This window comes from Telmatherina bonti, assembly GCF_933228915.1.
Source record: "Telmatherina bonti genome assembly, chromosome: 14".
Classification (NCBI taxonomy): domain Eukaryota; kingdom Metazoa; phylum Chordata; class Actinopteri; order Atheriniformes; family Telmatherinidae; genus Telmatherina; species Telmatherina bonti.
The window spans coordinates 31,421,202-31,446,324 of NC_136612.1; the positions used below are offsets into that span (position 1 = coordinate 31,421,202).

General features: G+C 39.2%; 1 protein-coding gene across 1 annotated transcript; it reads left to right on the top strand.

Annotated features, from left to right (window-relative positions):
* Nucleotides 1-1,300: 1,300 nt before the first annotated feature.
* Nucleotides 1,301-19,106, top strand: slc1a9 (solute carrier family 1 member 9; the record flags this gene model as incomplete). The annotated part of the gene is made up of 10 exons (XM_079252363.1): nt 1,301-1,454; nt 2,098-2,250; nt 6,892-7,145; nt 8,025-8,130; nt 8,233-8,359; nt 11,550-11,783; nt 12,524-12,718; nt 17,836-17,970; nt 18,071-18,497; nt 18,870-19,106. The coding sequence occupies 10 exons, from the start codon at nt 1,301-1,303 to the stop codon at nt 19,104-19,106; spliced, it is 2,022 nt and encodes a 673-aa protein (XP_079108489.1).
* Nucleotides 19,107-25,123: the final 6,017 nt, after the last annotated feature.

A 25,123-nucleotide genomic window follows, 5' to 3' on the forward strand; every position in this document is an offset into this window, starting at 1 on the left:
GGTAGCAGCTACATTTGTCAGAATTATTATACACTGTTGATTTAAAACCAGTAAACACATTGATGGTTTCTTTTTGATAATGGCATCATGGTATTTGGCAGTGATGAGAATACACCATCCTTGCCTGTTGATAGGGTTGTCACTACCAAAAAGTATTTTAACGCTTAATTTTTACTGATATATCTTTTACTGGTAACATTGGTTTTTGTTTTTTGTTTTTTTGTTTTTTTTTAAAAAAAAAGCAGCATTCCATCATAATTAATTATTCGTCAACACACATTATTTTTTAGTTTCTTTTATTATTGAAGAAGGTTTTTTATTTGTGCATTCAGGCTGTCTAACAATACCACCAACCCCAATGCAAGGACACATGTCCTCGTGCCAAGTTCCTTTTAAGATGCCATACAAGTCAAACATCTTGATACAATCAATTTTTGGTGATAATTTGATGATTTGGAAATTTCTAAAAAAAAACAGAAACGTTTGAAACTGTTGAATATTTGAACCCCTCTGATAATCTTTCAGACACTTTAGTTCAATATGAAAACTCAGCTTGTATAACTCATAAGTAAATAAGCAAATTCTGAAATTGTTTGCTAATCTTTTTTGTACTTTAAGTTTCCATGATGGATGTTGAACATTTTCTTTGATGCTTTCACCCATTCTTAGCATCAGTTTAATTATAGAAACATTTTTAAATTCTCTGAATGTGTTCAGTCTTCCATACCATAGTTAGCATCACCTGCTCAAATCTATATCCAGGCCTTGAAAAGACGGAGTGAGTCACACAGCCAAATATTTTGTAGCCGTCTCATCTTCATGACATTATTCTTCTAAAACATTTCCTCCTTTGCCTCTCAGCCAATCACGTTGTATTTACCTCCTGGCAGTTGCTTCCATTTAAATGGATAATGCACAGATTACATCTCTTGAGTTGTTTCTTCATGTCCTGTTTAGCCGTTACCTGCTGTGTTTGGGTTGCCTGCAGTGATGCATCCTTACCACCCTCAGGATGTTAAACCAAATACACAAAACACATTCATGCTGTGTGAGCCATAGCTGTTTTCGGCTGCTAATCTCTCTCTTAAAAAACACAGTCAGCCAGCCACAGTTCTCAACGACCCGCATGACTTAGCAAACCACTAAATAAGGGACTGGTATCTTATTAAAAAGTATAAAGTTTACTATGTTTAATATATTGTACAAGCTGATAGCACATACCACAACATTAAGTTGTTGAGTTGGTTTGCATGTCTTCATTAGCAGTAAATCCATCTCTTCCTCCACGTTCACAGGCAGGATGACAAACAAGCCGACAGCCAACCAATCCAACACCAAAAAGGAGCAGGAGAAAGAAGAAATCCCGCAAGATGACAACACGGACATTGCGTATAAAGATGCTGGCCACTGCAGCCGCAACACCCACAACCTGCTGCTGGGTCTCACTGTTCTCGGTATGCTCTCCGTTTGATCTGCGACCATGAGACTAGTCTTAACTTCTGCAATTTGTTTCTACTTGTTAGAGTTGAATTTGAGATATTGTTTAAAACAGGAAAATAATGTAGCAAACCCAGATGTACAAACTCCACAATGATATTTCCAGGAAACATCGTCGGCTTGTTGTTGTCTTTAGTCTGCTTCTGTAAACATTTTGCTATGTTTCCCCATAGCTGTGTTCTTTGTTCAAGACCAGAGAAAAAACAGCTCTGCAAATTTGAGAAGTGGGTTATTTTGTCTATAATTTGTCACTAAGATTTACACTCAGATATAAAGCCGTTTACATTAGCGAAGATGGTCCTCATTAGTCAGAGACCCCTTACCTGTCAGATGTAAGACAACAGTCCACTCACACACTGTAAACTTAGTCAGAAAATTATGAACCAAGGTTGTGTTTTCTTTTGCCTTTTCTCCCATGTCAAACAACTGTAGTTACAAATGTCTTTGTAACTTGTCAGGAGTCAAAAACAACATCCACATTCAGTAATTTACTGAACGACTGCTATACAAAAAAACAAAATATCAGCTTAAATTATGGCATCATTCACTTTATGCTACTACGGCTGGGTGTGTGATCAGTGCTGTTTGTCTCATCCTCAGGTGTTGTCATGGGAGCAGTGTTTGGGATGATGCTGCGGTACATGAAGGTGACAGACAGCTCCATCCTCACGATGGTTTCCTTTCCTGGAGATATCCTCATGAGGATGCTGAAGATGCTTATCCTGCCTCTAATCATCTCCAGCCTTATCACAGGTTGGCCTTGTTTACTAAGGCGTTGCAGTCAGGTCTCTTATGGTATATAGTGCAGTGAGCTCATTTATGTTGATATTACTAATAGCAGATAGTTGATTATCTGTGAGAATTACACAGCATTTATTAACATATTTTCAGAGATTGCATGCTTAAGCGGTATTTCCTGTGTTATGTTATGTTTTCCTGTCACTTATTTTTTCTATAGTTTATTGACATGCCTGCATTTGTTTTAGTGGGAAAAAATGTGAATTGATTCAGATCATTTCCTTCTGCAAGTCTGAGACTTCTGCACAAGCTGCATATCTTCTGGATGTTTCAGCATTTGATTCTGTAATAATGAGAAATTTAATTTGTTTTCATTGGTTCAGCCTCTTAAGATTTAGCTGTACAGATATCTGTGTAAATAAGAGTATAATACAAATCTAATCATTTGCTTTCAGTCCTAATTTTCAGACAGAAGTGAATAACTTTTTATATCATTGGTGCAACAAAGACTGCTTGTTAGAGTTACTTGTGTAGCATGTTAGGATGTAGACTGCTGCATATAGTAACTGACAACATCTTTGACGTCAATTAACTGTCATGTTTTTTGTTACTGTTGCATTTTTAATGCAGTTTTAGATTTGATTCAATTGAGCTTTGCACTGAAAGGAAACAAGTTAATACAAGTCTAGCGTTTGCTATAGCGTGGCCCAAAGCAAAGTCCTTCCCATGATCAAGAAGGAAAATCCTGATTTTGACAGTATTTACTCTGCAGTTAATGGTGCCTGGAACAGATGCAAACAATCTACTGCTAGCCATGTTCATGTGCTTTAGTTTTAACTCTGGAGAATGTTTATGTTACGGAAAGCAAAGATTACTCCTTGAAATGTTGTTGGTTTCATCATAGTTGTAACTAGAACAATAAATAAATTAATATGGAAAAATACAGTCAATGTAATTCCAAGTTACTCTCAGTTTCCTGAAACTTCTGGCCGAACTGGGTCCAAGAAGGGCCATTCATCTGCCTCAGTCAGAGAAATACAAGGCTAGAAAAAGAAAAAAAGAGAAAAGTTAGTGATCAATGGCAGGAATTTTGAATCAAATTGACATTAAAAGGCTCGTGATTTGCTGTAAATGAATCTTAAAAACGTCACTTTTATTAAGGATGTTTTCAATGGAAAATGTTCTAATCTTTGTATTGTACGTAACGATTTGAATAAAATAATTAGATTAGCTTAAATACATCTCCTAGAGGGGAGTTTTCTTTGCCACCAAACAGCATATATGACTAAAAACCATGAAAACAGATCAGCTCAGCAAGTATTTCTTAAAAAACAAATGGAAAACCTACAAAAGAAGATGTGATTGAAAGAAAAAAAACTTTTAAAACCTTCATTTGACCACCTACGTACAACTCGACATTCACAAATGCTGAGAATACTAAAATCTGCATTTAATTATCAGTACATGTTGTGTATTTTGGCTAACAAGCTAATTTAAAAGCCTATTTACTTTTTACAAAAACCATTGTAGAAATACCTTGAACTTGTATATTATCTAATGGCCAGTTAGAGACTATATTATCGCAACTGAAAGTAGAATTATCTCGGGAATAAGTCCTTGACCACATCCCTTATTTTGTGAATATACACTCTGTGGAAAGTTTAGGGAAGATATTTTCTATATTTCTTGCATTTCTTGTGTAGTCTTTGTAGTTCTCTGAGTCACTGCTCACATAAAATGAATTCCGTCCAGTTTAGCTCAGATTTATTTGTGTAGCACAAACTAACAAATAAAGTAGCCTAATCTCAAGGTACTTTAGAATAGTCCAGTTCAGTCCATTTCACTGTCTGGCTATAAGCTGTGTGTGTGTGTGTGTGTGTGTGTGTGTGTGTGTGTGTGTGTGTGTGTGTGTGTGTGTGTGTGTGTGTGTGTGTGTGTGTGTGTGTGTGTGTGTGTGTGTGTGTGTGCAGTTTATCAGGGTGCTGTGTTTCCTCCTGAGTCAGTGGGTGCTGCACAGATTCTCCAAGGAGTGGAAATGGTGACAAATGTCTGTCTGGGCAGTGTCGATGACTTTTCACAGTGTGGTCTTGTGCAGCTTGAGAACCACATTGGGAAGCAATAACTCAGTAGATTCTCATTGGAGCAATGGTGGAAGGTGGTCAGAAACTCCCTCTTCCAATTGATCCTCCTTCTCAAATGGAAGAGATGCTACTAAGCTTTTTTCACAAACACCAAGTTAGTGGGCCCCACTGGAGGTCTGCTTCCATGTGCACACCCAGGAATATGAAGCTGGTCCTCTTCTCCACCTCCATCCCATTAATGCAGATAGCTCCAGGTTGAATTCTTTCCTCCTGAAGTCAGCTTTAAGTCTTTTGTTGCGGACCCCACCAGCCTCTGGATCTCATCCTTGTATGCTGTCTCAGCATCACAAGAGAAGAAAGATGGTTTTGTCAGCATTTTTAATGATGGGGGTGGGTGCTAAACACAGAGTATACAGGAGAGGTCTCAGCACATAGCCCTGTGGAGGTCTGGTGTTCAAACAGAGGGTTGTGGAAAGATCCTGAACCCATCTTGACTCTGTCTATGTACTCAGAGAGGTGGTCTCTGACTGAAGAAAATGAGAGGTGTCGAGCAGTGTGGAAGTTTCTTTCTCTGTCAGTCTGTTGGAATGGATGGAATATGAGTGGGAGGCAGGACATGATGGGACGTCGGAGCAGGTGTCAGAGAGATTGGTCAGCAATCATTGAGGCTGCTGATGGTGGTCTATTAGGGTAGCGGGACAAATGATGCCCATATCAGGCATAGTGGGACAATGTACTTGACTAATGATATGTTAAAGATCTAGGTGAAAAGAAGTCCAGAAGGTTTGCACACTCTCCAAGGACCCTTCCAGTCAACCCATCTGGTCTTACAGCCTTCCTGGACTTCAATTCAATTCAATTCAACTTTATTTATTTAGCATCAAATCACGGCAATGCCATCTCAAGACACTTTACAGACAGACCTTTCACGTTTCACGTTGAAGCCTGCAAAAAAGTGGCTTGGGTCATCTGCAGCCACAGCACCTCCCTCAATTACTGGGGTGTTGCCAGTCTTGTAGTAGGTGAGTAGCTGGATTCTGCCATACCTGCTCTGTTTTTCGGTTGCTAATGTGCCCCTCTTCAGACCAGCTCTAGCTGCACTGAACTGTGCTGCATCACCAGAGCTGAAAGAAATGTTACGTTGCCTCAGAAGGACCTTGACTTCTTCAATCATTCATGGTTTCTGGTTGAAATAAGTCAACTCATATAAAAATAATCATAACCCTTAACCTAACCCATCCATCTGCCTAGTCCAAGTCAGGGTTGCTGGGAGCTGGAGCCCATCCTAGAAGTCACTGGGCAAAAGGCAGGGCACACCCTGGACAGGTCGCCAGTTAACCCTAACCCTTTTATTTCAATTCAGCCTCCTTTCCTGAGCATGGATTGGGTAGCGGGTGACAGTGAAGAAAAACTCTTTTTAACAGGAGGGAAAAACTCCAGCAAAACCAGACTCAAGAAGGGCTGTCATCTACCTGGAGTGGTTAGGGGGGTGGAAGAGGATAGAGGGGTCAACCAGCACCATAACACTAAACCGGGGTTACCTGCTGAGAAAGAAAAAGAGAGGCACAGATTAATGGCAACAGCAAAGTCATGTATTATGCATGGAGAACAGAGAGTAGAGGGAGGTGCTTTGTGTATCATCGCAGTCTCAGCCCATGACAGCATCACTGCAGGGATGGCTATGGGTCGCCAAGCCAGGTCTGCTTCCTGAACTCCAACTGGGAGCTGGTTTTACAGAAAGAGACCTGATATCTGAAGGTTCTGTCTCTTATTCTACATTCAGAAACCCAATGGACCAAAAGTAAACCTGCAGCTTTTAGCGAGGTGCTCTGCTAAAATGAAATGTGGAAAAATACCATTACTAAGATACAAGAAGAATTTCAAAAATCTAGATCTTGAGAACTTCAAAATTTATTTTGGATTTAACTGGGAGCCAATAAAGTAAAGCTAAATTTATGGAAAATATGATCTCTCCTCCTAACCTCCACCCCATCCCTCATTGGAGGCTAATCTACATTTTCAGGACAGAAAAATAATCAAGAATTGCTGTAATTCAATCTTAAAATAACACATGTATCCCTTCATAAAGAGCTTACATGTGTAAATTATGTAATAGGAATATTAATAGAAAAGCTTTATTTAGCATATAAAATTATTCTATTCCTAAACAATTTCCTGATCCTTCTGTAGAAATCATGTCGTTTAAATTTGCTTTAACTTCATTAACTGTTCAAATAGATAAGACAAGTTAGAAGAATGAAGATTAAGCAACATGCATACTTTGTTTTTAGTTATAAACAGGGAGTTGTATTATATCATTTGTCTGCCAAATTAGAGACACAATAATGGCGTTCCCAGTGTAGGCATTATAAAAAGGAAGTCTGAACGGCAAATACCATAATCTAAGTTGATTCCAGTTGCACTGGATTTAGGACAACATGGATTTCTCTCAACCTAACATGTAATGTTTGTAATTGTGGAGGTTTTTTGGTTTTTTTTTTTTACAAAAGCCACTCTTAGTATTGTGTGAGCGTGTCCAGGCATCGTTTTAAAGCTTTTGCTCCTTCTCTCTCAGGGCTCGCCGGTCTTGATGCCCGCTCCAGTGGCAGGATGGGGAGTAGAGCCATGGTATATTACATGTCCACCACTGTAATCGCTGCCATCCTGGGGGTCATCCTGGTTCTGGGAATCCACCCGGGAAACCCCAAACTGAGGGGAAGCTCAGTGTCCTCTGGGCCAAAGAACCAGGAGGTCAGCAGCCTGGACGCCTTCCTCGACCTGATCAGGAATCTCTTCCCTGAGAACCTGGTGCAGGCATGCTTCCAGCAGGTACCCGCCACATCTAAGCTCCATCTGCAGAGCTGTTTTTACTGGTCCAGCTATTCACTTATAGCAGTTAGGAGGCAGATGTTCCTGTTTGCTGATTTACAAGAGAAACAAAAGGTTCATCACCACAGATCTTTATCTCTAAATGCAGCTCGACGTTGGACCGTGTATCACTGTAAAACATTTAAAACCTGTGTTTGAGTTCTCAGTCTTTGTTGAAATGATGATTATTTTCCCTGTAAGGCGTCGCTGAACAGTTTGACAGTTGCTAACAACTGCTGAGCAACAACTGGTCTCCTCTAACCTCCACACCACTCGGCGTGACAGCCTGGTTTGATTTAAAGGCTTTTGGACAGTTTAACTAAACTTAGCTTTAAATACAAAAGCAGTCTTCAGATGGTATTTCTTAATAGTCATTTTTTTCCAAGTCTCAACCTGATTTAACAGTTGCTTGTTGTTTCGCCATGTCTTGCTTTTCCCTCCGTTTCTTGACATGTGTGTCTGGATGATTAAAAGTAGTTGTTTGTGTTTAACTGGGTGAGGGTCAACCTTTCAGCTACTGCTAATCTCTTTACATCTGTACCGCTTCATCCGTTACTTACCCCATGAACAGATGTGCTGGTGAACTGGGAACACTGCTGAACCTGACCTGACAGACCCCTCAGTGGTTTTTTTTTCCTTTTCTCTTGATGCTTTGCCTCACATCTCCGTTTTACTGCCTCTTTTGTCGGCGCCCACCAGGGATTCATTTGTAACTCTTAAAATACTGTTTTAACAGGAAGAAGTTGTACTTCCCATCTCAACCTTTTTGTTTCTTTTCTGCCTCTTTGTTGTCTTTTGTGAGAATGCGTTGTTCTCTGAGTTAGTCTGTTTGCTTTTTAGGTTCAAACAGTGCTGAAAAAGGTGCCGGTGGCAGCGCCAAACCAGACCGAGCCCATATTAGTTAACAGAAAAAGACTGGAATACAAATGGGGCATGAACGTCCTCGGTGAGTGGAATGAGTTTCATGTCTGTTCGTGCCTTTTGTTTATATTTGACTCCACTGCATGTTGGAGTGACTGCTGACATGCTGCTTTGTGTCCTCATCCAGGCTTGATTGGCTTTTTCATCACCTTTGGAATCTGCATGAGCAGAATGGGCGAGCGGGGAAAGGTCATGTGCGACTTTTTCAACGTCCTGAATGAAATCATCATGACAATGGTTTCCATGATCATGTGGTCAGTGTCTTGTATTTTGGGTTTGTGTGTCTGTGTATTTTAAAGCATGGACAACGTGTGTCTCTGTTTTTGCTCTCTGTCGTCAACGGCCACATTGCTTAGACATTCTGGAGATACCTCACACAGAGGTCAGCGACAGTGATGGATAAGGCGCAGCCTGTGTACTTGAAACTAATTGTGGGAACGGACAACGAGGTTCAACAGCACCCTGAAAAGGAAACTTAAATGCACAGAAAGGAGGAGGAAGAGGGAGAAAGTGCGAGTGAAGGACACAGACAGATGGGAAGAGAGAGGGTTTCCCTGGGACATGCTGGAGTCTGTGGTATGCTAGGGAGTAGCGGGAGCTGGGGCCCACAACAATGTTGCAGGCTCCCAGGGGAGCCAGAGTGGAAGATCTCCAAAATGTAATGGATCCGCTGATGGCAGAGGAGCCGCTTGGCAGCAGCCAAAAGCAGATGCACACAGGAGCGAAGTGGAGAGATGCGTGCAAAAGCATGCCTTTCAGATAGCAGAGCACGTCTTGAAGTTTCACAGGACTCAGGATAGTCGCGCAGAGAAAGAGTGTTGCGGCGCTGAGAGTAGGGATAGGAACGTGGGAGCAGGGCAGGCGGTAAAAGAGAAACAGCAAGATGTTTGTCTCATTGCTTTTTCTAGGTCATTTACATGTGCAGCTGGACACCAAAGGAATTATGTCCTGTTTGCATCCCTCACGAGATGTAAACATAATTCTCTAAGGCCTATGGAGTTAGCCAAACACAGAGTCCTGTGTATACAGACACACATATCATACAAGGAGGACATCCTTCAGATCTTATACACTGCACACTCAGCCAAACAACTGTCAGTACATGCCAACCTCTGAGTTCAGCAGACAGCTGACCTGCAGGGACCTGAAAGGGTGTTATCTTAACTCAGCTGTCTGTATTCAGAATGGGGGAAAAAAAGCAGTCAAAGCTGGAAAACAAAGATCTGATGACTCATTTAACGGTACACTAAAATGATAAAGGTTCAGGAGCAAGGCCACACCTCATCTACCTGTCACGGTGGCTGTAGGGATGTGGACCCAAATGCAGGAGTCGGGAAGCCGGTATGCAGACATCAGACATCACTTTAATCCAAGACAAAGTGAGGGCCAAAACCAACAAATGAACCAGCAACACAAGACAAAAAGTGAGGGGTATAAATACACAGAACACAATGAGACAGGTGAAGTAATTAACAAAATGAAACCAGGTGACCTCAATAACAGGAAATCAATGAAGCTAAACAAGAACCGAGGGAACTAAACAGGAAAACTACAAAATAAAACAGGAACCCTGAAAACAAAGCAAAGGGAAAAACCCAAATCATGACACTACCCCTCTGATCACCTGCTCGCCCACTCATCTTGTTTTTCCACACCACTCTCTCTATCCCTGTCCTCATTTATCTCCCACTCATCTATACTTCCCTCATTGTTTATACATCATTCATTCCTCACCCATTCATCTTTCCATCCTGACTCCACCCACCCCAACCACCATTCTTCCCTCTTTTGTCCTCCTTCTCCAGTTCCTCATTCATTCATCTATCCATTCTCCCTTCTCATCCATTGATGTTCCCTCTTTCCTCCTCACCTTTCCATCCATTTATAACTTTCTGAGTTATCTTGAACACAAACAGACAAACATTGGTAAAAACATAACTTCCTTAGCGGAGGAGGAGCAACACAGGGTGCTACTTGCAGATCTTGCTTGCTTCCCAACATTACCTACCCCAGCTTTAAAACCTCCCCCTCCTCATCCATTGATCCGTCTATCGTCACTCCACACCTCTAACCCAACCATTCCTCTTTTCATTTTCACATTCACCAGTTTTTTATTCATTCATCCTTTCATTCTCCTCCAATTCAATCACATTTATATCTATTCATCTTTCATCTTTCCTCATCACTTCCTCCATCTTCATCATGAGACTCCTCTAATAGTTGAATCATGTGACATCCCCGATGAACCAATCAGAGAACTTTTCCTCTTTTCATCCATACTTTCATTAAACCCAAAGACACATATTCTTGCAGTGTTTTCCTTGCTAGTGGAACGTTAAGTCTGCTACAAACTTAATGAGAAGTAGGGGTGGGAAAATCAAATCGAAAAATCAAAAATCTGAATTTTTTTGCTTCACAATTTTAAAATCTTTTTTTTTTTTTTTTTTTTTTTTAAAATCTATTCTTTTTCAAACAAATAAAAATCCCTTATAAAATTTTTGTCATTTTTATTGTTTTTATTTATCTTTTTAATTTTCTTCTTGGGCATTATAGCAGGAAAATGATGATCTGACTACTGTGTTCTTTTCTCTAAATTGAAATCAAGAAAAATGACGAGCAAAAACTTAAGTTTTATACATTTATTTTGTTTTTAATCTACAAAAATCGAAGAATTGTGAGAATCGCAATTTAAATCGAATCGGCACCCAAAAAATGGGAAACAAATCAGGACAAAAGCATATCGTCACAGCCCTAATGAGAAGTGAGAAATTTTTCTTGTTCTCAAGGCACCCGGAAAGAAATTGAAATCATTTTGTTGTCAAGGACGTGTTTGAAGACAGCTCTCGACATATCGGATTGGCAGAACTTTCTTGTTGTAGGGACCCAAGAGGTATTGTGTGATTGATCGGACATTGGAAGTGGGCGTGGTTAACATGGAAACTGTTACCACTTCTGCATTTTTACTGATGCAGGTTAAACAGATTGCTTTAAGAAAACAGCTGATCAAGGGCGTGGGAACGTTCGAACATTCACAACATGTGACCTTTAAACACGCACGCACAACCTGCCGTGCAGCGAACAAAGTTGCTCGTCAAATCTGAAACAACCAGGTTCATTAACAGCCATAACAGCCAGTTCCTGCCTTGTTGTAGAGCAGTTTTCACGTGGAATCTGGACCAGAACAACAAGAAGTTTCTTGCTCTTGTGGCCTTGAGAGCAAGAACAAAGTTCTCGCTTTTCTTGGAGTATCTAACAAGGTTTGATTTGGTGTCCTAATATTATGCAAAATTATTTTAAGGCATGATATTGGTCTGTTTTAACAAATACAAAGAAATGCAGGAATCTTTTTGGTATCTAACATAAAAAAAATTGGAGCAGGTTGATGTCACACATGGGGTTTTGTTATGGGATTATTACATCATTGACTCTTCCTTGTGTGTGCAGGTACTCTCCAGTTGGAATTGCCTCTCTGATTGCGGGGAAGATCGCAGCTATCGGTGACCTGGAGGTGGTGGCCAGACAGCTCGGCATGTACATGGTGACCGTCATAGTGGGCCTAGTGATCCATGGCGGCTTGATCCTACCCGCCATATTCTTTGCTGTGACCAGAAAAAGTCCCTTTGCTTTCTACTCTGGAATTTTCCAGGCTTGGATTACGGCTTTAGGCACTGCCAGCAGGTATAACATCCTAAAGTGTGTACATCTATATGTATATGCGTGTGTGCAAGTTACTGCGAGTGTCAGTTTTTACAGCATGTATTTTTCATTACAATGATTGACTGGTGAAGTGTGTTACTTGCCGTCAGCTATTTGAGCTAAAACTGAAAACCCCCGTCGGCAACATTCAGTTTTTATGCAGCCGTGGTGACAAATCAGAACAAAAGTGCCAAATGTGTGTGAGATCAGGGTGTCATGGGCTTGTCCCTGTCAGACAGATCGCGAGTTGTAAATGTCTAAGCCTTTGGATTAGTTACCACCAACCAAACTGTATCCTGCCTGGCTTGGCCTGGCCTGTCTGCTGAAACCAACTGTCATTTTGGCACATCATTGAGGCTTTAGTGAAACTGGGTAATCCCATCAACATTTTCTCTAATTATATTATGACCTGAGCTTAACAGGACTGGGAATCAAATTCCTTTAATTCACATATTGGCGGATAGAAACAGTGGCCTCCACCAGCTGTTGGGAGGAGGCTGTCAGCCGACTCGGATTTCTGCTGCCTTTTATTTGCCTCTGCGCCTCCTTTACCCCTTCACCTTCCTCCCCACCTCTGCACGTATGTCTCTCACCACCTGTCTGCCTATTTTATATCCTCAAATGCACCCTTTGCCCTTCTTTTTGGACATCTGCATCTTTTTCCTCTAACTGTCATCTTGTGTGGCCTTCTTATTTTTATTTTTTATTTTTTATTTTCACAGTGCAGGGACATTGCCAGTCACCTTCCGCTGTCTGGAAGAAAACCTGAAGATTGATAAACGAGTGACTCGTTTCGTGCTGCCAATAGGTGCCACCATCAACATGGATGGCACCGCCCTGTATGAGGCGGTGGCAGCTATCTTTATCGCCCAGATGAATGACATCACCCTTGATGCCGGACAGATCGTAACGGTCAGGTATGTATACAAACAGTTAATGATCCTCTTTTATCTCCATCTGGGGCTCTTCTTGTGGAGAATTAGTGAGCTTCATGTTTCCAGATAATAAGGCGCCAGTGTGTTCCTTCCCTCCACATCATTCCAAGAATGGATCTGTTTGGACTGTCCAGTTTCTCTAGCTTTCAGAAAACAACAATCCAGCTTTTACACCAAATTAACACCATGTTTAGCCAGCTGTGCTGATGCAAGAAAGGAGCCAGATCTCTTTTTTTTTTTCATTCTTTATTCAGCTGTTTCGTTTACTTTTAGACATCTCCAGGGTTCAACAGGGTCAAAAAGAGGAATGACAGCCTGACAATGTCCACAATTATTTCCTAATTTGAACATTACATTGTAATTCAATACAAATTATTCTTACCATCTGCAATGAAAGTGGCAATTAACATGTTAAATTTGGAGATTGCCTGAAGCAGAGAGCAGCACCCTTCTGTTCAGAGGAGGGTGAAGAGTAACTTTTTTTTATTGAGGAAAATAAACAGTACTAATTATTTAATCATCCAAATGACTCCTAGCACCCTCCCTGCAGGGCTGGATGGATGAATACTCTGTAAACAAAGGGGATACCTTACCTTTGAAAAACAGAAAGTAAGGCGAAGAAAAGGACTTTGGGTCACGAAGGTTAGAGACAGTCTACAAAGAAGCGCTCGAGTTGGTTTTGAAAGTTACCTGCAGGGGGAGCAACAAAAGCCACATCAGTTTTAACTTATCGCCATGTTTGAGGTTTACAGGTTGATTGCCGCAAAAGCACAGATGACCAGTCTCCTGCTTAGAGTAGGCACTGAGATCCGTTGATGTGATTAAATTTGTTTTTTTCTGTTGTTCTTAATTCATTTCTTGAGAGTGTACTCTGATTCAGTCCATTGTACACAAAGTTTTCATTCTGCTGATAGCTGGTATGTTTCAGTGTAACAAATTTCTCTAAATTAAACAGTATAAGCTTGTAAATAAATACTCTAATTATCTGGCAAGAACCAGACCTCCTGGTTAGTGTGTTTTTTGAGTCCATGTGACAAGCTATTTATTGCCAGTTGTTGTTGTTTACAACATCCCTTAACTGTATGCAGAGGTCTTACAAGGGAGTCAGATGAAAATTAGCCCTGATGAAATTTACTTGCATGCTATGACCATAAGCTGTGTGGGTAGAGACTGTAAACACAAACAGCTGGAGCTAGCATGACTTGCAGACTACCAACAGCAATGCACAAGGTTGTAAATTATACAAATTACGCAGTTTCATTAAACATTTTGCTCACTGCCCTCATCCCCCCTGCAGCCAGACAGCATCCGTTCATTTGGGAGGTCAGTCAAACTTTCTCAAAATGGCCAGATGTTTAAGATTCCCTTTATTTTGCATCGAAGATCATTCAGAAGAGAAAATTTAATTTAATTAAACTATAATATTGCACAGCATAATATATGCACTGTAAAGATAATAGCACTGTTGCAACTTTTAACTGCTCATATTCACTGAAATTGTGTTGTTTTCACATATAAAATTATCCACATGTAACATTACCCTAACCAGAAACAACATTAAACCATTTCATTTTCAAGACTTGCATGACTAAGGCAGCTTGTTGTGATATGTAGAAATGATTTACAGAAATAAAGTCCTAAATGAATGCAATAAAGAGGTAATCAGATGTTTTTCCTTATGTCTGAGGTTTCAGCAAACCATTTAAGTCTAATTGGAACCAGCCTACTTGGATCAGATTCAGCTTGTTATGGCTGCGGGTTACAAATGATACTCAGCACTCTGAAATTGTTTATTGTGTGTCTTTCATCAGTGGCCGCTAACCACCAAATTCCAAAATCTAATTTTTAAAACGTGCTGTATGATCTATTGTATCATCTGTGATCCGTGTTTTCTAAAATACAATCCATATGTGGTGTGTAAATCTTTTGGCTTTCCCATTTATATCACAGTCGTAAAGAAGGTCATAATTAAAGTTGCAGACTGTCAGAGACAATTGAGAGATGCTTCATGGAGTCCTGAGATCAGATGGAGAACGCGATGGGGAAAATATCAGTTTCCAACAGTGTCATGTGGGACCGAAATGAACTGATAATTAGTTTAATTGCAGACAAGTCTTTGCAAGCAGCATTCCTCCATGTTTTGTTGTGGGTAGAACAACCACAGTGTATCTGTTGGATGTTTAAAGAAGGAGAACAAACACATAAAACTATCATATTGTGGGTCTTTTTAATGAACATTTTTCACCAATTGATGTAATTTCCTGAGGCCTTAATGAGATACCTATGGCATGTTTAGCACAGGGAGGTAGCACAGCAGCTCCATACTCAGCCATGTCTGTGTGACTGGTTTAGAGTTAGAATTGCATCATGAAGCACATCTATATGACACCAGAAAAAAAATCTGATTTGTAATATTTAATTCAGCTTTATTTGTACAGTGCCACTTTACAACAATGTAATCTCAGGGCACTTTGCAAACACATCAGTTTAAGTCCATTCATAATAAATAGCCTAGTTAAGGAAAACCAACAGATTGCATCGAATCTTGACTTCAGTCCAATCCCCTGTTGGACTGCTGCCTCCGGTGCATTTGGCGACAGTGGGAAGGAAATAACACCCTTTAAACAGGAAGGAATAACCTCCAGACAAATGTGGCTTAGGGTGAGGAGCCATTTGCCTGGACGGGTTGGGGTAGAGAGGACAGGAAAGAGAGACCAACATGCAGTGCATATTATACAAGGGAGACCTGCAGGAAGAAGAGAAATATGCTAATATGTCAAAACTGGCATATGTTTTTACTTGGAAGATAAGGAGCAGAGAGATGAAAAGGAAGTGCTCAGTGCATCATATTATTCAGACCACAATGTTAGTTAAATTAAAACAATAAGAAAAGAAAGTTCTGGATACCCCTTTAAGCCTTCTGTCTGTTTTTAGACTCCTGTTGAGAAATGGCATTCAAATCAAATCAAATCAAACTTTATTTGTATAGCCCTTTTCCTGCTTAAAAACAATAGAAAGTGCTTTACATTATAAAACAATTTACATCAAAATAGATAAAACACTAACACACATACACATCCCCTTTCACCCACCCTCACCCATGCCCTATTAGCCCTATAACAGTTAAAAGAAGATGATTTCCAGTAAGGAAATGAGTATCTCTGCAACCCCAAGGTCTGTTTGAATACTGTTAGCGTCATAGTAAAGGAAACACTTGTGAGATTTGTTAAGATGTGTATGCATATCAGTATATGTGTTACTGGTAAAGAGCAAAAGAAAATGACACATAGCACGAATGAAAAATGTTAAAAGAAAAAAAGATAAGTATAACTTATCTTTCAGGATGTTTTATGAGCATCCATTTGGAATAATGCTGCTGTTACTCTGAACCTCTATCACATCATAAGATGAGCAAGGTCTCTGCAAATCTCACCCTGAACAACTGAAAAAAACAAAGTTAGAGAGGTTTTATTGCAGACAGTCCTGGTCTGCCCTCAAAATGGCAATTTTGGCACAGTTTTGCACCATCTCTTTTCAGATTTGCTCATTTGAATCACCTCTGATTTTAAAAGGCTAGAAAATCCAGATCATGTGTTTCGTGGTTCAGATCATTCATAAATAGGCCTAGGTAATCCACACACAGGTTCCAAGATGGCATCTTTTTGCAAAATATCCTGGGCTTTAATGATGGTCTATTCCCAATGATGGTCACTTCCTTATGATGGTCTATTCCTGATAATAGTCGATTCCTAATCATGGTCTATTCCTAATGATGGCTTATTCCTTGTGATGGTTTATTTCTCTTGATGGTTTATTCCTAATGATGGCTTATTCCTTGTGATGGTTTATTTCTCTTGATGGTTTATTCCTAATGATGGCTTATTCCTCGTGATGGTTTATTTCTCTTGATGGTTTATTCCAAATGATGGGCTATTACTAATTATGGTTTATTCCTTATGATGATCTATTCCCAAATCATAGTCTATTCCTCATGATAATCTATTCCGAATGATGGTCGATTTCTAATGATGATCAATTCCTTATGATGATTTATTCCTAATATTGGTCTATACCTAATGATAATATGATGATTTATTCCTTTTTCTTTTCCTATTCCTATACTTTACATTTGTTGCTTTTATTTGAAATATTTAAGAGGTGTTCCTGAATCTTTCTTTGGGGGTTTTCGATGTTCATGATGAATTTGATAACAACTGGGGAATTATAAAAGCATGAACTGGCATCAAACATCAAGGAAAAGAGCAACAGGACTTCAGATTTGTTGTTCGGGAACGGGAGTAAACTTTATCAACTCTGATAGAAAGGCCAAAACAGGAGTCCTGCCACTTGCAGGGTGCTGCGAATGCAGCATGATTTGAAGTTGTGGACAATAAAAAAGATGCTGAGGCTGGATAATTAGATTGGAAATACTTTATTGCCCCACAAAGGCAGGAAATTTGTTTTTGGTCCCACCAATAACACACAACGGCCACATCGTCCAGGTTAGAGCTGGTTTGTGACATAATATAGCTGCAGATCTGAGCAGATTGCTGAATGATTCGTTTTCAGCCCAAACAAACTGACAAGGCTGAACACTAGCATTACATTTTTCCTTTATTTTTTTCAAATTTCATTTTTTAATTTGGACCAATTCAATAGTTATTTAACTTTTTATAAATAAGCACATTGCAGAAATATTTAGCATACTCCTACTGTTATAAGCATTTAGGCCTTATTCTTTGAGCTAATGAGGCTTTTTTTTGCTGCCACTTGAACATGACTGTGGACATTTAAAACTCTCACTTTCTCTGAGTTTGAATTCACCAATGCCTTCCCTGGTGATACTTCAGTTTGCTTATATGTCAGTAAGATATTTTAAACTGTTTTTTGTTTTTATGCATTTTTGGCTTTTAAATGCTAAATTCAAGAGCAAACATCAGTTGGTATGATGACAGGAAATGAGCAAACTTTGGTCTTTTAATTGAAAGCCACGTTGGGTGATGATGCTCCACCACTTTGCTTTTGTGCAAGTTGAGTTCCACAATAAAACATGAAGTCATTGCAGTGATAAAAAAAAAAGCCTTTTTGTTTCTCCTTAGTATGACTGCCACCCTAGCCAGTGTTGGAGCTGCCAGTATTCCCAGTGCTGGACTGGTGACCATGCTGCTGATCCTGACGGCTGTGGGCCTGCCAACCCAGGACATCAGTTTGCTGATCGCTGTCGACTGGCTGCTGTAAGTCAGCTGTCTGATGAGCAGTCGCTGCTCTGTGCAGTTCTGGTGTTTGGGGTCTCATTCTTTTACTTCCTGATACTCATTTTGTTTGTCCGCTCAGTGACCGAATGCGTACCTCCATCAATGTGGTAGGCGACTCATTCGGCGCCGGGATCGTGGATCACTTGTCAAAAGACGAGCTTGCAGAACTTGACGCAGCAGAAATGCTCCAACCAGAGGAGGAGCTGGATTTTATTCCCCCTCCTCCAATCCTCACAGAGATGGACCTAGTCGATCCTCTTAAACCACCTGAGCTGCCACCTCGCTCCCCCCGTCCACCAAAACTAAACCACCACAGTCACATTTCCTCCCATTCTGCCACTCACTCGCCGTCCCGCTCAGTCCGATCTCCATCCCCTCGCTCCATCCAGTCTCCCTCTCCGCGCTCTGTTTGCTCCCATTCTCCTCGGCCTTTCCGTACTCATTCGCCATGCATTCTTCACCGGACAGACCCGGGCTACTGCATCCTGCCCAGCCACGATAATCAGGTAGCCACCTCTTAGCTTTTTTATCTCCTTATGATAAAGTTGAATTGGCACATTTTTCTCTTTTATAACAATAACTTTTTTACTTTATTGCATTACAAAGTAGTAAAATATGCACGAAAATCAGAGATAAATGTACAATTTTTAGATAATGTGAGGTAAATTTAGAGTAGTAGATGTAAATTCTGTCTGAAAAAGTAAGCATTTACAGTATGAAAATGAAAAAGTTGTGATTCTATAAATCACCTAGAAAGCCTGATATTTGCATGATTTTTGGGTGTTGCATCGTCATGAACTCTTGTTTTATTCTTTATAGATGCTGCCATGCAATTTAGTGAATTTCGGGTGCATGGTCTCATATCTCTTTGCTTTCAGATTTCCACACTGCCACGCACCCACAGGGAGCGGGACAGAGAGCGAGACAGAGAACGGGATAGAGAGCGAGAGCGAGACAGAGAACGAGAGAGGGAAAGAGAGCGACTGAGGCGAGAAAGCGAAACAGAGGAAGAGGATGAGAGAGAGAGGATTCTGTGTGAAGTGAGCGATGGCGAGGAGAGTGATGATACTGCTTACGATCGGAGACATGCCATCCCTCCCTGCGACCTGCCGTAACTACGCTGCGCCAGCTAAAAGCTTTAGTCAATTTATTTCCGTTTCATGACAGCTCCTCCCACTTTCAGCCTCACAGTTTACCAAGATTTCAGAAGAGGTCTGGAGCGGATTTCCAGCTGATTGAACTGCTGAAATCTGACTGACCAGTGAGCTCGCACGGAGCTCAACATGCATAGATGTTAAATAATGCGATGACATCGTGAAACACCTCTGAGAGGGGTCCTTTAAAACCCGTCACAAGGCTTTTGCTCTGTGCCAGAAAACTGCAATTTATCTGCTGTTGATAACAAAAGCTGTTATGTTTGTTTGTCTGTGTTAGTCTTTAATCCAGAACTTTTCCTGCAGTCAGTCTGTTCTTTTACTTTATAGAGGAATAAAATTATATTACCTTGGAAAGAAAAGTTTTCCTCTATGAAAAGTATTTTCTCACTGATTCAGTTCATGTCTTCGAAGTACGTCTTGCTGGAACCAGTAGCTGGTTAGCTTAGCTTAGCACAAAGCTAGCCTGTTTTTGTCCAAACGTTGCTAAATCGACTTTCTAGCTATTCTAAAACTTAGAGGTTTAAGTCCCATGAAGTAAAATGTGATGGATTTAGTGGTATGTCTTCCACTAAACATATGTTATATGAAAAGTTTCTGACGTAAAAACAAAACATTTGTTGATATTTGCAATGTAAATTTGAAGGTTTGAATCAACTTAACAACAAGATGAAATGTTAATGACTCAGCCTGTACAGAAGTATGTAAATAAGTTGGTTCATTCTCAGGCCAATCAGAGAAGAGGTGAATTTTCTGAATGGAGCACCCTTGTGATGCAAACTTTGTGACTTTGGTACTAGTTTGATCAGATTTTCAGACCCCTTCAGTAACTCTTTATCAAAGAAGTGACTCCAAAAATCTGCCCTGTTTAAGGGAGATTATTCCAGCTGCAGGAATACCTCTGTCTGCTTTCACTATGCTCAGTTATTGCTCAAGAGGAGCAGAAGCGGCTCCTTTCAGCTGCTTGTACATGTGCAGCGTCACTGTTGTGATGCTTTAGGATGTTTACGACTGTGTTATGAAGTGTTTGAGACACTTTGTTGCTTCTAACGTTCTCCCTTGATGATCATCAATCATGTAAATATAGATAAAGCCACAGCAAAGCTGCTGTCTTTTACTGACATGGATGATTACATTCATATTATTTTATGAGGAGGAGCAACAGTGAAATGTTTCTGATGCCGACTTTGTGCTTATTTATTATGATGCTTTTCAACAGCAATAAGTAGAAACAGAAAATATGTGAATGACATCATCTTCACTGTGTTTATCTGTAAGCAACAGGAATAAGAGAGACGTAAAAACATTTACAGGAATTTCACGTAGCATTAAATTTTCTAATCAAAATGTGTCTAAATTAAGCATAACTTTAGCTACTCTACTGTAAAAGCAAATGGCACAATGCTAGCTTTGGTGTTCTTATTAGGCTGAAGAGGTAATTCTGAATTTGCTAAAGGGGAAATTTAGTTTCCATTTGTTGCAAGTGTTTGTGCTAAGCTAAGCTAACTAGCTTGTTGTTGCAGAAATTCTGTAGAAAGTATTACAGAAATACTGGAAAAACCAGTGATTACACATTTCCTCAAGGTCAAACTAGTCCTTTAGATGAGCTTAACAATGCCAACACATTGAAAATTTAAATGAAAGAAACAAGACAGAAAGATACAGCCAACAAACACTGCTTTTACACAGCACATTACCCTTTTTTATTATTTTACTTTTATCCTTGTGTTCTTCCTCATTTCGCCCTGGCAGCACTCACTGTTTATGTTAATATTGTCTATACCATCCATCTATACCATTGTATTTTCTTGTTGTGGTCTGGTGTGTGAAATGATGAATACTACGCAATATGCTGTTTTTAATTTTGTTGTGTTAAAATTTGTTAGCTATTTTACTTTAATTTGCAATTCTAACTTATTAATGACTGTAAAATAATTTTATTGGTCTCCTCTGTCCCACTGAATTGCCTTTCATCTCAAACTGAAGTTCATCAAACGCCTCCCCACATCCTCAAGTCTTAATTCAGATTCACAGGTCCAGGTTGTGTGTATATTGTATGTAATAAAATCTTACAGATTTATTTAAAGTTACTGCAATTTGTCCGTTTTCTCTGCTGATTAAGTAACTTGTGTAATCTGTGCAAGGATTTGCTGTCAAAGGGGGTCATGCGTCAGTATTTGGTGACTAAAGACAGCTGAAAAATCCTGCAGACAAAGATATTACTGGATGGAGAATTTGCAACAGACACTGACTAAATGCACGCATTACACACTAGGCTGTACTTTGATGAGACAAAGAAACACAGAGATGCCAACGCTCTTAATCCTCTCAAATAAGAGTCAGAGATGGGCGAGGCAGGGGAGAGTGATGGATGGGAGAGGAATCGTAGGGCAGCAGATGGCCAGAAAGACGTCAATCCTTTTCATTCTTCCCAGACAGCATAAGGGCACTGTGGGCAATTGCAAGCATGACTGACATTAACTTCCTGCGCGTCAAAGAGCGTGAAGAGAAATGAGAAAGGCTGCAGGTTTGTGTGCAAATCTAAAGTTGCACCGATGTTGATGAAATTCTAAATTTTCTGCCATGAAACACAATAAAGCTGTAATCTGCTCTGCAGCATGAGCTGCTACTCCCAACACATGACGCGGGGATATCTGAGCCGACAGGGGGGGTCAGGAATTTAATCATTGCAGGCATCACCACTGAGAGGAGCGTGTGTGTGCGTGAGCATCATCTGTTCCAAAACCCTTCATTCCGGCTCATTCAAGCATTTTCTCAAGTCTTCAGCTGTTTTTATTGCAAAAGTGAAATACCTAAATACACAAGCTACACTTAAATAACGGGATGGTTTGGTTGCGTCAGCTTCTTTTAGTGAAGCTTAAAGAAAAAAGTAATTTCCAGCCATCATGGTTCTTTAATTCTGGAAGATCTTCTCGCGTGTCATTGCTGCAAACCAACTTTTAGAAGGGAGAAAAGCTTTTTTTCAGATATTTTATAGTTTAACAAAACTGAATAAAAATAAACAAAAAACAGCTTAGTTCTTGTCAAATTTGAGTAAAATCTTACATTTTGTTGACTTAAGAGTGCAAACAGAAACACACGGGGTCTCCCAAGACATGATTGTATTATTCCACTAAGGAAAAGTGTCCATGGAAAGTCAGCTTTTTCAGATCCAGCTTCATGAGAGAGGAATAACTTCCTAACAAACATGAGGAGGATCTGCACATTAAGTCCTGTGTAAAACAGTGGCTAGTTAGCAATCACACTTCAACATTGATAATTTTGTCAGCTGTAGTCAATGTTAGCACTGTTTTCATGTGTATTTATGAGGTTTTAGTCTTCAGGTGGGAAGAATTTAATAATGTTACTAAGAATTGTTTGTTTTATTAACTGATACATATCTTTCAGATTGTTGATTTGTATTTATTTGTATTCCAGGGAGCCCTTGTTGACCAGGGGTAACCAGCCTTTTGGCTAAATTTGGCATATTTAGAAGTTGGTTCTTGTTTTAATGTGCTAAGTCCCTGTCAATTATATAAAAAATAAAATAAAATAAAAGATTTGCCAGAGTGTTCAGTTCAGAATTAATGCCTGCTCTCGCTGATCTAACAATGTTACAGATAAAAACTCACATATAAGCAGAATATCTTGAGAATAACTGATAAAACAGCAAAGACGTGTGGCATTTCTGCACCCTGGAGTCTAACGCTGCCCAGACAAATTTGTCCAAAACCTTGTTGTGTCAGTGCGAGGTGGCGATGTTGGTGTTTTGTATGACGATGCTTTTCCATGTATTTATTCATGTCCAAGCCATCCAGTGTTTTTGTTTTACACCAAACCCAAACAAATACCAACTTACAGAGACATAGAGAAGAAGTCCTTGGAGTTATCTGGCCCGAAACATCCTTTTCCACACCTGCAACCTCCTCAAAGATGTTTTTAAACATGTTAAAGTTTTGCACCAGTTTCACATCAAGCAAACTGGTATCTTACTACTTTCTTACATATATATACTTTTCTTACATGTATACTTTCTTACACACTTAACGGTCCTTGTGTAATCACAAGTACTTGAAATAATTGGGATAATTTATAAATAATAGTCGCAATTGTATTTATTAACCTTTATTAATTAAGCCTTGTAAAGTCAACTGAAGTGTTTTGTGCTTCATGGTATCTGATAATCTAGTATCTGTTATATTAACTTGGTTTATGAAGACTGTTTGCCAATGTATCAAATTCTTCCACAATACAAGTTTGATTCAGTTCGATTCAGGAGTCTGTGATCAATACGAGATAACTGATTTCATGATTTAGCCCTAACACTGAAATGCTAAAATAAAATTTTATTTATGAGCTCAGTCTGGTATTTAAGTGTAAAAATGATCTATTCTTCTTTAAACAATAAGAAAACATTAAACGCTACGATGTTCACATCAAATAAAAGAAAACTGACAGGAAAAATTCTTATTTGTTTACTTCAAAGAAGGATGGAGGGAATTTTTTTCTGCAATTTAGAGCCTGAAATAGAAAATCTTTATAGGTCAGTTATGGAAACAAAAGTAGTAGAGTCTGACTTTATTTTTAGTTACACACCAAACTTTTTTACTGTAGCTCCAACTCACAACATCATCAACTCATTATCTTTACGTACAAACCAGTTTAAACCAAACCATTATTTGCGACAGCCGATTAATAATCAATAATAGTCTATAAGGAACACCAACATAAGTAATAGAAAATAATGTCTGTAATGTTGAATAACAAGAAGATATTTGGATTGACAGACACAAGTTCTGTCTGCTTTGCTTGATCCTTATCTTACAAATAATGTTGGATCAATGTTGGATTGATATTTTCAGTTTGGATCAATGCTATTGATCAGTAATTCCATGTATGGTATTTCTGATTCATTTTTGTTTAGAAAGACAGTTTTTTTTTTCTTGTATTTTGTTTCTTTACTTACTGACATTATGCGGCTGTTTATTCTAAATCAGGGAACACACTCGACTGAATGACCAGTAGGGTTACGTCAGGGTGGCAGAATGGAAGAGAAGCATTTAACCCTTTCATGCATAAATTAATAAAAGAAAAAACAGACCTCTCCAGACATATGCAATAATACTTTTTTGTTTGTCAGTGATATTTAGAATTTACCATAATTTATTATTTGTTTTTATGTATTCAATAAAATATTGATTAAAAATATACGATCATATTTATATTATGTAAATCTTCTATTAAATATAGCTGAAATATTTCCTATTTATCGGAAAGGAAAATTTGCGTAATTACATCGTGTACAATTATAATGTATATATATTTATTCTCCAGTGACTGGAAACGTATTGAATGACTTACTTACATCCACTGAAGTGGGTTATTTACAAAAATACCATCCTCATTCATGAATATGCAAGAAAAAAGCTTGTAGTCCATATGTTCGGGGTTAGGCTCACAATGTGGTAATGAAAGGGTTAATTCATTAATTGTTTATTTGTAAAATTGCTTTGCACTTACCAGTGTTGGTCTACTAAAACAAAATGACATCTATCCTGCCTTGTAATGTACTAGTGACCCATCCACGGTATACCCTGCCTCTCGCCTAATGATTGCTGGGAATACTGGGATAGGCACCAGTTTCCCTGCAGCCCTGAAATGAACTAAACAATTAGAAAAATTAATAAACAAATCTTTTTTTTCCTCTTTTGCAAGGTGGTGTATTTTCAGTTATGAGGCCAAAATGTGTTTCTCTGTAGTATTTCTGAATTTGGATGTTACACGTTTTCACTTTTTTTTTTTTTTAAATAGATTTTTAGAAAAAAAAAACATATAAACAACTTCATTCTTCATATCAGCTAAATGAATAATCTTTGTGTAAATTCTGCCACGGCTCAACAACTTTTCTGCTCCTCATGCTGTTTGAATGCTCCTGTTTAAATACCAAAGTACAAGTGTTTTTCCAAAACAAATCATCA